The following is a 13,952-nucleotide window of genomic DNA, read 5'->3' on the forward strand; positions in this document are numbered from 1 at the left end:
GGAGCCCAGGAAAATAAAATCTGTCACTACCTCCATTTCTTCCCCATCTATTTGCCAGGAATTGAGAGGGCCGGATGCCAGGATCTTGGTTTTCTTAACGTTAAGTTTCAACCCAACTTTTGCACTCTCCTTCTTCACCCTCAACAAGAGGCTCTTTAGTTCTTCTTCACTTTCTGCCATTAGAGGAGCATTACAGTTCCAGAAATGAGAAGTGATTAAGATGTCGGCAAGGACATTCGTTTTCCTTCTTTATTTTTCTCCTCCTGTTCTTCCTCCGTGGCTTTATCTCCTCCTCCTGTTTTTCCTTCCTTCCTCACCCTTTGGTTGACCTTCCCTCCCCTCCCCTCCCCTCCTTTTCTGATTCTCCCCCCCCCAAAAAAAAAACCCCTGGCTGCTAGATCAGCATGGTGCTGATCCCCTGGTGAGAGAGCTTTCAAAAGTAGACTGTCACTTGAGATTAAGCGGAGATCACAGGATCCATCAGAAAGAATTTCAAAGGCTTTGCCCCAGTCCTCCCCGTGTAACGTCAAGAGAGACCCCCCCACCCCCATAAAAAGGAATATTCAGGCTTCAGGGGCCTTAATCTGTGATCTAGCTAATCAATTAAGGTTTGTCTCAACCAAAGAAGCTGCCTCGATTTTTTTTAATTAATTTTTTTTTCCAATGCAGCTATTTTTATCAAACGACAGGTGGCAAGCCCTGTTTTAAGAGGCATTTTCCGCCCCTCTTGGAAGGGACATCTGTGTGTTGTCAGCAAGCAAAGGAAATGTGTCCTTCTAGAGTTCTTCTGGGTTTATCACTGGCAGATTAGTCATTCAGTTAAAATCCATATGATTGACGAGATTTCCTCAACTGAGTAATAATTACCCTGAAATTGGAGTAACATGGGAGTACTGTTTACATCCTTCAAGCCTTGTGCCCCCCCCCCCCTGACTTTACACCAGGGGTATTCAGCCTTGACAACTTTAAGTCTTGTGGACTTCAGGGCAGAATTCCCTAATCAGTCATGTTGAAGTCCACAGGTCTTAAAGTTGTCAAGGTTAGACAACCCTCATTTACACATTCCCTGGCCCAATGTGCCTTATTTGGGCTCTGGAGTATTTTTTTTTTACACAGCTTCAGGAAGAACTAAATAGGTGAAGAGAGCTGACAGGATATCAGAACCATGGAGAGCTCCAACTTTAAGTCTTGACAACTTTAAGTCTTGTGGACTTCAGGGCAGAATTCCCTAATCAGTCATGTTGAAGTCCACAGGTCTTAAAGTTGTCAAGGTTGGACAACCCTCATTTACACATTCCCTGGCCCAATGTGCCTTATTTGGGCTCTGGAGTATTTTTTTTTACACAGCTTCAGGAAGAACTAAATAGGTGAAGAGAGCTGACAGGATATCAGAACCATGGAGAGCTCCCGCTGGAATACTAGAATTGGGGTATTCAACTAGCCCGAAACATCGACAATGGGATAACAGAGTAACACAGGGGTCTTCAAACCTGGCCCTTTTATGACTGGTGGACTTCAACTCCCAGAATTCCTCAGCCAGGCATTCTCTCTCTCTCTCTCTCTCTCTCTGTGTGTGTGTCTGTCTGTCTCTGTCTGTCTGTCTGTCTGTCTGTCTGTCTGTCTCTCTCTCTCTCTTGGATTAGAACTCGCCATCTCCTGGTGATTGGCCCAAAGTCACCCAGCCAACTTTCATTCCCAATGTGGAACTCAGTTTCCTGGACATTGGGTTCCTGGTCATTACCCAGCTTTCACACCTAAGGTGGGACTTGAACCCAGGATCTCCCACTTTCTAACCTGGTGCCTTAATTACTAGACTATACTGGCCCTAAGTTCTGTTCTTGAGCCTGTGGCTGGGAGGGAGGGGCTTAAAATGCAGCGGCTGACCATCTTCTGAGCTGCTGTCCATCTGCCTCTTCCACAGAGATGAATGGGGATCCGGGGGAGATTTTTTTTATTATGCCCCCAGCCTGATTCAGCCCATGGTTGAACTCAGTCTTTCTCTGCTTGGCTTCTCTCCCCCCACCCCCACCAAATTTGGTCCCGCGGAGTTGTGTTTTCAGAGAGAGACATCTCGCTGATGGACCGGTGGGCTGACCTTTTCTGTTAATTCCTTCCAACTTTCTGTTGGTGGGTTGGAAATAACACAAACGGACGAAGCTTGCCAAGCTTTCTGGAGACCTGGGGGAGCGTTCCGAAGCTTTTGATTTCAGAGAGCATTAAACAGTTTGCTTCCACCTGACCGGTTTGTTCGAGCTGATATTTCCCAAGGAGACGAAAATGTACATAATTGCCTTGCTGTATATAGCTGGCAATTTGCTCTTGGCTAAAGTCCTGGAGCCTTTAGAAGTCAAGTGATTGTTGGGGTTTTGGTCCAAGGCAAGTAAGCAACAGAGGTCTGCAAATGAAAGTTGCGAAATGGCGACACGGGAAGGAAGCCTTGTTTGCTAAAAAGTCACATCTTGGTAATCATCCAAGCAGGTGGGCACTGAAAGGTTGGATTCTCACATCACATTAAGCCATGTTGTTGTTGTTTTTTTTAAAAAAATCCACATGTTGAACTACAAATTGAGACAAAAAAAAATTCTGAATGGTGGATGTGACAATACCTCCAATATCTGGAGACAGTAGAAGAGAAGAGAAAGCAATGGAGAAGAATTGCAAAATACAAAGACTTGCAAGTAGGAGAACAACCGTGGCAAAAGAAAGCAAAGATAGTAACAATAGTTACCCTTGGGTGCAGCCCCAAAATGTCTGAAGGACCCCTTGAACACAATCGGCCTTGACAAAACCACCACCAGTCAATTGCAAAAGGCAGCTTTACTCGGAATGGCTTACATCCTGAGACGACACCTCTAAGACCACCAAACATCTACATTTGCTTATTCCAGATCATTGGGAGGGCCACAATAGGTGGACAAAAATGTCAAATCCAGTCTGAACAGCTGGCCAGTTTGTGTGACCAACTATAATAGCTTATTAAACATAATGCCACCCGACTCTCCACAACTCTGAGCATTAATACATAAGTAATGAATATTTTATAGGTAATAAGTCATAAAAGATGGCTTGGCAGATTGCTGAAACTCCAGGTGAGACTCATGCCAGCAGCCACGAGCCATCTAGTTGTTGGGTTTTGTTGAGCCTGCTATGAAATTCCTACCGTGGTGACTTAGTTAACTGTGGTTTTACAGCTTACTAGCTTGGATGAATCCTGACAATTGCGGCTGATGGTGTCAACCATAATTAAGCTACGGCACAACAAAACTTGAGAAACCAGGTGGTCCGTAGCTTGGAAGCCAAATTATGACAACATAACTTTGGACAATATTATTTAAGAATTATCTGTATCCGTTGTCCCTCAGATGGGCTGTTTGTTCAGTCTGGAAGATTTATTGCTGTTCTGAAAATTCTTAATTAACCTTAATTCGTTAAAAATATTTTTTTTTTAAAAAAGTAGATGATTCACCAAAGAGGGAGAAGATATGTAGCAATAATCACACTCTTGATGTTAAGCAGCTGGAAAGAAGACAGGTTGGCCAAGAAACTAGAAATAGCTGTGGATGATTCCTTAAGCCACAAGGCATGAGAACATCTGGGCTTCGCTTGGATGTCCCTGCAATTATATTAAGCTTTAGTGCATTTTCCTTGTAGTCATTCATCCCTTTTGAAGCCGAACATACTAGAAAACTTCAGTCATTGTTTCAACATGAGACAAATCACATCTGGACAGAAAACCAAGTGGTGATGAGACTTAAGGGGACATACATAGCTGTTTCCTAGTTTCCAAACCTTCAAGCTGTACATAAACAGACAACAAATCAGAGGTGGAAAATGTGAGAAAAACTAACAGTTTGGCTCTCTGGTGAAGCGCCATCCTGACTACAGGGGAACAAAACAGTTTTCTCAACTTTGCAATAATGCTGGGCAAAGAATTGAGCACTTTGCCTAATGGTATGTCAAATGTAGGACATTCAAAATGCTATGAATTCCGAGTGGCTGAATCAAAGAGCATTGAGCTCAGGAAAAAAATAATGCTTTCCTTCCCTTCCCTTCCCTTCCCTTCCCTTCCCTTCCCTTTCCTTTCCTTCCCTTTCATTTCCTTTCCTTTCTCTTGCCATCTCCCTCTGGGCACTGTACAATAAAATTCTGAATACCATCGAATACAGAAAAAGCTATGTAAAATTTAAAAGGGGCATCGAATGTTAGAAATTGATTCAAAGGAGGGGAAAAGGGCTTTCAGGCTGCCAACCAGCTCCATGGAGGCTGTGGATTCCTCTATCCACCCAAATCGAGGGCAAAGAGCCATCTTTTCACACTTTTTATGGAAGCCCAAGAGAGGGAAGGTCTACCCCGCTTCTGGGGTTGGAATGGGGGGGGAACAATGTTCCACAGGACAGGGGCTTCAGAAGTCTCTCTTCCTGGACCGTGCTGGTCCTAATTCTTTGATAATAGATGGGTGATAGTTTGCAACAACTGAACAGGCCACATTGGGGTTTACATTGAGTATGTAGGCTGCATTATTTATTTCCCCCCATGCTTACCTCTTTCTTTTGGCCAGCTTAGGATGTGCAAGTGTCTGTTTAACAGGCCGCTGTCCACCCTTCCCGTGGAGTTGAGAGGATGCAGCCTTAACGAAGGCTGTTCCCCGTGAACACAACCTCAGAGAAGCTGCTACACACACACACACACACACTTGCATTTTGTTTTTGAATCCTCAGCCCGCAAAAGCTACAGAAGCAGTTGTCGCAGCCCCCAAACTCAGCTCTCCACCTTTAGGCTGACTCAAGCCAAGTTACTCCAAGGATTCTATTTTTAGCGTTATCTCTACTTGGGGAGGAGTTGCTTAGCAGCTCACCTTTTGAACTCCCAGAATGAGCTGGGGAGCAAAAGGGTTTACGCAGAGGTTTATAGGTAACCTGATATATAACTGCTTGGGGGCAGTGATGGTAGGAAGACAATAAATTATCTTTTCAGAGTTGTTGCAATCTTTTCAGTTGCAACTTTTTTTTTACAGGGAAATAGCCAAAGGGGTGCAACAAGGAAAAAAAAAAGATGATGCTTGGAATGGACAGCTATTTTAAATGCTAGCAGTTGATCACATGTCCAGCTGAAATTTGCCTACAAGCTATAGGCCCTTCCTTGTTGGCCTTGTGGGATATTTAACACTTATTTATCTAAGAAAGGCTGGGATGCAAAACGGTACCACTGGGCTAGGTAAATAATTGTGGTGAAATTCATTGGGGTGATTATGATTTGGCTTTAATTAAACAGAACAAGGAAAAGCTTTGGTGGAGCAGTGGGCTGATGCATCCTTAAGTAACACCAGCTGCCTGCAATTAGTGCAGGTTCGCATCCCACCAGGCTCAAGGTTGACTCAGCATTCCATCCTTCCGAGGTAGGTAAAATGAGGACCCAGATTGTTGCGGGCAATTAAGCTGACTTTGTAATAATGCTGCTTGGGGTGTGTGTGAAAGCCCTAATAAGCAGGCATATACATAGAATGAAGGCTACTGCTAAGCTTGTAAGCCGCCCTGAGTCTTCGGAGAAGGGCGGGATATAAATGTAATAAAAATAAATAAATAAATAAATAAATAAATAAATAAATAAATAAAAAAAACAACAGAGAAAGAATAAAAGAAATTATTTGTTCTATCAAGTTAATATTGAGATATTCTCCTCTGTGAGTGTTTGTTCCTAATTTGAATTTCCAAATATTCCAGTGGTGCCCTCATCACCGCTGTAACTGAGTCCGTCCGTCTGTCCATCTATCCATCCATCCTCTTCTCTTTCCTTCCATCTTTTGTAGCATTTAAAACGTCTTGGAAAAATGAAAACCTACCGACGGAGGAAGAATTAATTAAGAAAATCTTAGACTGTGCAGAAATGGATAGATTGACATTGAAGATAAAAGAGAAAGAAGATTCAGTATACTTTAGAACCTGGGAAATTTTTTATCCCTGGCTAGAAAAACGAGTTAGAGAGAAAGGAATGTGATATGTACTATGTAATATTAAATAGGTATTCGTACGAAAAAGACTATCTGGCGAAGTGAAGATGTAAGAAACATATTATTAACTAACGTATTGGTTATGAAAATACAGGAACTCATTATTACTGAATGTGTTTTAAACACATGAATCCAAACGTGCTGTTTGCTAAATGCTAAAGAATGTTATTTTATAAAAATTAATAAAATACACCTAAAAATAAATAAACAAAATGTCTTGAAGGAACTGAGTCTTTAGATAATGTACCCCAAGTATGGTAATGTCTACACATGCTCTAAACCAGACATGTCAAACACAAGGCCTGGGGGGTGTGTGTGGAAGCGGCCCGCGAAGTGGTTTCATGCGGCCCGCGAAGCCATCCTGGAAACAGTGAGGGAACGGCCCCCACTGCCTTGGCCCTGGCCCAGAGACCCTCCTTCTGCCAGAGACCCTCAGATCTGTCCCACTCCTGCCCAGGCCCCCATAGGCACCCTTGATGCCAATGATGTAGAGCTGGCCACGCCCACCCAGTAGGCCATACACACTTTAGCCACGCCCACCCAGTAGGCCACGCCCACCCTGGCCACACCCATCCGGCCCCTTGAGGGCAACCGCAATGCTGATGCGGCCCTCAATGAAATTGAGTTTGACACCCCTGCTCTAAACCCCTTAATGCTCCAAGTTTTGCATCCCTGCAACCTACATTTTCATCTGCAAAAAAACCAACCACCAACAAAACTCAATCTAGACATCTGCTGGCAGGCGCAGGAACTACATCAAAGGTTAAGCTTGGCTTGAGAAAAGACAGTTGCCGTGTTCACAATAAAGTTCCTCCCCATCTTTTTTCTTTTTCCCTTCTTCTTTCACCTATTTGTATCTTAGAATCTATATTTCCATCTATTTATCCATCCATCCACCCATCTAAAAAACAAACACACAAGTAAGCAAGCAGGCTAGCCTGATTTACAAATCACATTGGTTGCAACCGAAGCTCAGTGGAAACCTTGCCAGAATGGGCTCCAAGTGGGTGTCTGTGTATTGTGTGAACACAACCATTTTACCTTCACCGTACTCAGCTGACAATCTGGGTGGCTGCTTCCACACAACCATCCAACGTAGCTGAGCCTGTGCTTTGAGTGCGTTGTGCAAAGCCAGAGCTCAGCTACAACAGGGGTGGGTCAACTCAGAAGAGCAGAAGCTGGAGGGCATTAATGAAGACGGCAAAAGTGCAGGTTCAAATCCTGCTTCTGGAGATCTTTGGAGGCCAGGACAATTGGAAAACATCTGCTCCCGAGCCAGAAGCAGTTAACTTCCTTAGATATTGAATAATAACATTTATCCCATTGCGACTCTATAAAATCTATATTATGATTTTATTATCATCATCATCATTAGGCCTTGCGCAGAGCATATGGGGCGGCAAGTGTTTTCCAGTGGTTTCATTTTATTATTATTCCCATTTTATTATGGCTTTGTCTTAATTTTTTATCTTGTATATCGTATTGTCCATCTATCTATCTATCTATCTATCTATCTATCTATCTATCTATCTATCTATCTATCTATCTATCTAATCTATAGATAGGCCTGTCTGCCTGCCTGCCTCTCTCTCTCTCTCCCTCCATCATCTATTTATCTATATCTATCTATCCATCTATCTATCTATCTATCTGTATGTACATCCAGATGATCCATCCATCATCCATCTATCTATCTGTCTCTGTCTGTCTGTCTCTGTCTGTCTATCTAATCTATCATCTATCTATCTATCTATCTATCTATCTATCTATCTATCTATCTATCTATCTATCTATCTATCTATCTATCTATCTATCTAATCTATAGATACGCCTGTCTGCCTGCCTGCCTCTCTCTCCCTCCATCATCTATTTATCTATATCTATCCATCCATCTATCTGTATGTACATCCATACATCCAGATGATCCATCCATCTATCTATCTGTCTGTCTGTCTGTCTGTCTGTCTGTCTGTCTGTCTGTCTGTCTGTCTGTCTATCTATCTATCTATCTATCTATCTATCTATCTATCTATCTATCTATCTATCTATCTATCTATCTAATCTATAGATAGGCCTGTCTGCCTGTCTCTCTCTCTCTCTCTATCCCTCCATCATCTATTTATCTATGTCTATCTATCCATCTATCTGTATGTACATCCATACATCCAGATGATCCATCATTCATCCATCCATCCATCCATCCATCCATCCATCCATCCATCTATCTAATCTATAGATAGGCCCGTCTGCCTGTCTCTCTCTCTCTCTCTATCCCTCCATCATCTATTTATCTATGTCTATCTATCCATCTATCTGTATGTACATCCATACTTCCAGATGATCCATCATCCATCTATCTATCTATCTATCATCTATCTATCTATCTATCTATCTATCTATCTATCTATCATCTATCTATCTATCTATCTAATCTATAGATACGCCTGTCTGCCTGCCTGCCTGCCTCTCTCTCCCTCCATCATCTATTTATCTATATCTATCCATCCATCTATCTGTATGTACATCCATACATCCAGATGATCCATCCATCTATCTGTCTGTCTATCTATCATCTATCTATCTATCATCTATCTATCTATCTATCTATCTATCTATCTATCTATCTATCTATCTATCTATCTATCTATCTATCTATCTATCTATCTGTCTGTCTATCTAATCTATAGATAGGCCTGTCTGCCTGTCTCTCTCTCTCTCTCTATCCCTCCATCATCTATTTATCTATGTCTATCTATCCATCTATCTGTATGTACATCCATACTTCCAGATGATCCATCATCTATCTATCTATCTATCTATCTATCTATCTATCTATCTATCTATCTATCTATCTATCTATCTATCTATCTATCTATCTATCTAATCTATAGATACGCCTGTCTGCCTGCCTGCCTCTCTCTCCCTCCATCATCTATTTATCTATATCTATCCATCCATCTATCTGTATGTACATCCATACATCCAGATGATCCATCCATCTATCTATCTGTCTGTCTGTCTGTCTGTCTGTCTGTCTGTCTGTCTGTCTATCTATCTATCTATCTATCTATCTATCTATCTATCTATCTATCTATCTATCTAATCTATAGATAGGCCTGTCTGCCTGTCTCTCTCTCTCTCTCTATCCCTCCATCATCTATTTATCTATGTCTATCTATCCATCTATCTGTATGTACATCCATACATCCAGATGATCCATCATTCATCCATCCATCCATCCATCCATCCATCCATCCATCCATCTATCTAATCTATAGATAGGCCCGTCTGCCTGTCTCTCTCTCTCTCTCTATCCCTCCATCATCTATTTATCTATGTCTATCTATCCATCTATCTGTATGTACATCCATACTTCCAGATGATCCATCATCCATCTATCTATCTATCTATCATCTATCTATCTATCTATCTATCTATCTATCTATCTATCTATCTATCTAATCTATAGATACGCCTGTCTGCCTGCCTGCCTGCCTCTCTCTCCCTCCATCATCTATTTATCTATATCTATCCATCCATCTATCTGTATGTACATCCATACATCCAGATGATCCATCCATCTATCTGTCTGTCTATCTATCATCTATCTATCTATCTATCTATCTATCTATCTATCTATCTATCTATCTATCTATCTATCTATCTATCTGTCTGTCTGTCTATCTAATCTATAGATAGGCCTGTCTGCCTGTCTCTCTCTCTCTCTCTATCCCTCCATCATCTATTTATCTATGTCTATCTATCCATCTATCTGTATGTACATCCATACTTCCAGATGATCCATCATCCATCTATCTATCTATCTATCTATCTATCTATCTATCTATCATCTATCTATCTATCTATCTATCTATCTATCTATCTATCTATCTATCTATCTATCTATCTCCATCATTTGTCTGTCTTTCTGTGTCTTTCTGTCTATCTGTATGCATGTACACATACATACATAAACGATCTGTCCATCATCTATTTATCATCATCATCATTAATCTCTCTGTCTCCCTCCCTCCCTCCCCGCATACACCCGCCCACCCATCCACAGCCAGACGAGCAAAGAGACGCCCACCTCAGCTGCCGCTAACTCCCCCCCCGGGGACCACAACTCCCGGCGTGCTCCGCGGCGGCCCGTCTTCCCGGCCTGCCGCGCGGCGGCCCGTCCTCCTCCTCCTCCTCCTCCCCCGCCTCCCGCGCAGCGGCGGCCCCTCGGTTTCCTTCCCGGCATGCCCCGCGCGCTGCCTCAAGCCTGACTAGATCGGAGGAGCCGCCTCAGCAGCCGCCTCAGCAGCAGCAGCAGCAGCAGCAGGCGGGGCCGTCGCCGCCGTCGCCCTTCCGCCGCGCCTGAGGAGGAGGAGGAAGGAGGAGGAGACTCCCGCCCCGCCGCCGCCGCCGCCTCTTCCGCCCCCGGGCTCCCCTCCGCCGGCCCGCCCTCTCCCCGCGCCGCTTCCCCCGGCCGGCCATGCCGTCTCGGGCAAGGTAATGAGCCGCAGAGCCCCGGGGTCTCGGCTGAGCGGCGCTTCGTCCTCCTCCTCCGGCGGCGGCACCACCAGCAGCAGCGGCAGCAGCAGGCAGCACTATCACCCGCGGAGCTGGAATGACTGGCAAGCCAGGTGGGCCGCCTCGGTCGCCGCCGCCGCCGCCGCCTCGGTCGCCGGGAGGGAGAGGCGCGGCCTAGCCGGGCGGGAAGGAAGGAAGGAAGGAAGGAAGGGAAGCCGGCCGGGACGGGCAAGGGGGAAGGAGGCAGGCCTCAGCCCCGCTGGTCTGCCTGGCTAGGCCTCGGCCGGCCCTGACAGCAGGAGAAGGAGAAGGAGAGGAAGGGGCCGTTGCTGCGGCCTGCCGCCTGCCCCGCCGCCCTGCCCCGCTCCCCCGGCCGCAGTTGCCGGGCTCGGCCTCCTCGGGGCTCCGTCAGGGGGGTCCCAGGGAGGGGGGAGGGGGGCAGCCCTCTCCCTCCCCCACACACGCCCCCCCGCCCCCTTTTCTGGGCCGTGCCCGGGTTTTCTCCCCCCCCCTTGCCTGGAGCAAAAGGGGTGGGGGGGTCGGAGGAGGGGTGGGTGGGGGGGTCGTTGGGTTAAGAGCCTCGTTCCCCCCCCCGAGAAGTGGGGAAGAGGGGAGGGAGGAGGGGGCGGTTTACTAACCAGGGCTGGCTTTAAACCTGGTTACTCGGCTGGCCTGCAGGGAGAGAGAGGGTGGGGGGTGGGGTGGGGTGGTTGCAACCCGAAGGGTCTTTAGGGCTTGGTTTTAAAGTTTGGGGGCTTTATTTGGTGTGTGTGTGTGTGTGTGTGTGTGTGTGTGTGTGTGTATGGTGTTTCCCCTGAAACTCATGGCCGTTTTATTCTTCCCCTCTTTTTTTCCCCAAAAACCTTTACTCGGGTAGTCTTTACTCTTTCTTTCTTTCTCTCTTTCTTTCTTTCTTTCTTTCTCTCTCTCTCTCTCTCTCTCTCTCTCTCTCTCTCTCTTTCTCTCTCCCTTCCTTCCTTCCTCCCTTCCCTTCCTTTCCTTCCTTCCTTCCTTCCTTCCTTCCTTCCTTCCTTCCTTCCTTCCTTCCTTCCTTCCTTCCTTCCTTTCTTTTTCCAAAAGGCAACTGGACTTTCTTGGTTTCCCCCCCCCCTCTGAATAGCTTTCGTTTCTCCTCCAAGAAGCTTCTTCGGGACTGAACTGAATTGAAGAAGTTTCTTGGATGAGATAGTGAATCCTTTTCAAGCGGGGGGGGGGGGGAGAAATACCCCAAAAGAGTCCAGTTGCCTTTTTTGGAGGGCAGGGTGGGGTGAAAGAGCAAAGCACCGTTGGGACAATTATGACTTGGATGATTGAGAATCTCCATAGATTAGCTTAGCGATCCCTTCCTCGTTGGCAGTTTTTACTCCAAGGGACATGTTTAAAAAGGGATTTTTTCCCCCCCTCTGTTGGTTTTGTCCAGTGTGGAAGGGGAGATGTTGTCCCATCCGATGAGCTTCAACCTTGGGGAAGCTGGACAAACAGGCAGGTTGTTTTTTGGTGACGAGCCTTAGAAGTTACTTTCGTTTATGGTTATGCACCTGGGCGGGTAATATTTCAAAAGTGTACGTAGGCATAATAAAGTTGGCCAAATGGAGCTAACAAGGTCTGCCAGAGAGGTGATTCATAAGGTTTTTCTTTCACTCTTCCTATACTTTTCAGTAGGCCTTTTCACAGAAGGATTGCTTCTGCAACGTTGTCTTTCCTTGTTGTGTGTCTGTTGTACACAGAACAAATTGTTGTGCTCTGTGTGGTTCCTGGTTCCTGTTATCTAGCTTACTGTGCTGCTTTTGGGATGGGTGAGAGAAGGAGACCAGGAAAAAAGCATAAGGCCTTTTTTTTTTAAAGAAGACTTACAGGGAGAGGGAAAACTATATAAGAGATTTAAAATGTTGAGAAAGACCTGTCTTTCTTTCTTTCTTTCTTTCTTTCTTTCTTTCTTTCTTTCTTTCTTTCTTTCTTTCTTTCTTTCTTTCTTTCTTTCTTTCTTTCTTTCTTTCTCTTTTTCTTTCTTTCTTTCTTTCTTTCTTTCTTTCTTTCTTTCTTCTTTCTTTCTTTCTTTCTTTCTTTCTTTCTTTCTTTCTTTCTTTCTTTCTTTCTTTCTTTCTTTGCCAATTTATTGTAAAGAAACAATAGACTCTTGCGCTTCTGAAGGTGCAAACTTCCCACCACCGTTTTTTTTAAAAAATCAATTTTATTTTCCCATTTCTTCCACAAACAAGTCAACAAATATATCGCACTTCTAGGAAACTTCCAACTGGGAGTAACATTTGATGAAGTGCAGCCTCTTTCCTATTTGTTTCTAAAAGGTAGTAAAATTAAACAGTTTTGCTGTAACAAACTATCAGCGCTCGTCTCCGTGGAAATATTTCCAAATATGAAATATTTAGATACGCAGAAAAATATCAGTCGTATTTCAGTTTTATTTCGCAGGATCTTTAATATGAATTGGGATTTTTTTAAAAAAAAACTGGGGCTGTTGGAGGGCTTGGATAATTTCACAGGACTTTCGTTTTGCAACTTTGTTGCCTAGTTGATAACTTGTTGATAGCTTTATGGGAAGGAGAAAGTCAGTGAGATAATGTGTTTGTTAGATGTTAAGGCTTCTTTCCCCCCCTTTTTTTGTAGATTCACACTTCTTTTTTTTTTAAAGAAATACACTACTGCAAACTTGTGATAAGTTAGAAAGGCATGCCTGTCTGGAGCAATTTGTCATATTTGTCATTTGACATGGACATAGACAATTCAGATATATAAAAACAAAAACCAATTCTGCTTTGAGAGCAAATACAACCTCACAGACAGCTTTTATATTATTTTAAGATCCCAGTGATTACTTTACCTATGCTCGCAGGCATAACCTTGAGCTTTTTTTAAAAAAACTATTACGTAAGAACAGGTCCTTTTGTGATATCACGATCTACTTTTGAAAATTCCTTGATGTAGCCTGGAGACTTAACTTGTTCAAGAAACTTAAGGCCCACCTCTCCTTGGGCGCATGGAAACGGATGCACGGGTGGGTTCTGGGGGGCAGGGGAAGTCCCCAGTCTTTATCTTCTAAAAGGTTTGTGTTTTTAAAGTAAGATATATTTTAGTGGTCTGTCAGTTGGAAGAGGGGTTCAGACCGTGGTTGGCTCAAAAGCCACAGTAAGCTTGGTCTGATGTGTTAAGATCTGCATTTCAAAAGTGGGCAGGTCCCCAATGAGCCTGATCTTGTGGGGTTTTTAGAGGGGGAAATGGGTGACTAAGGTGGCTTTTAAAAAGGATCAGAATGTTTTGGTTGGCCACGTGTGGTCTGTGGGCTACATCTTTTATGCAGTTGGGTTAGAGAATCATCTTATTAGGACCAGACAAACTATTATCACTAGTTTATTTATTATTATTATTTTTCAAAGACGGATTTTTGGTGGGAAACCGATTGGTTTCGCTC

General features: G+C 44.1%; 1 protein-coding gene across 1 annotated transcript in view; it reads left to right on the forward strand.

Annotated features, from left to right (window-relative positions):
- The first annotated feature begins 10,378 nt into the window (after positions 1-10,378).
- The window catches only part of SMG1 (SMG1 nonsense mediated mRNA decay associated PI3K related kinase), a 69,256-nt gene continuing 65,682 nt past the window's right edge, over positions 10,379-13,952 (forward strand). The window contains 1 exon segment of the mRNA XM_081338394.1: positions 10,379-10,638. Coding sequence (XP_081194520.1) covers positions 10,508-10,638 — 131 coding nt within the window. The 5' untranslated portion in view covers positions 10,379-10,507.

Source organism: Vipera berus (genome assembly GCF_964194415.1).
Source record: "Vipera berus genome assembly, chromosome: 13".
Classification (NCBI taxonomy): domain Eukaryota; kingdom Metazoa; phylum Chordata; class Lepidosauria; order Squamata; family Viperidae; genus Vipera; species Vipera berus.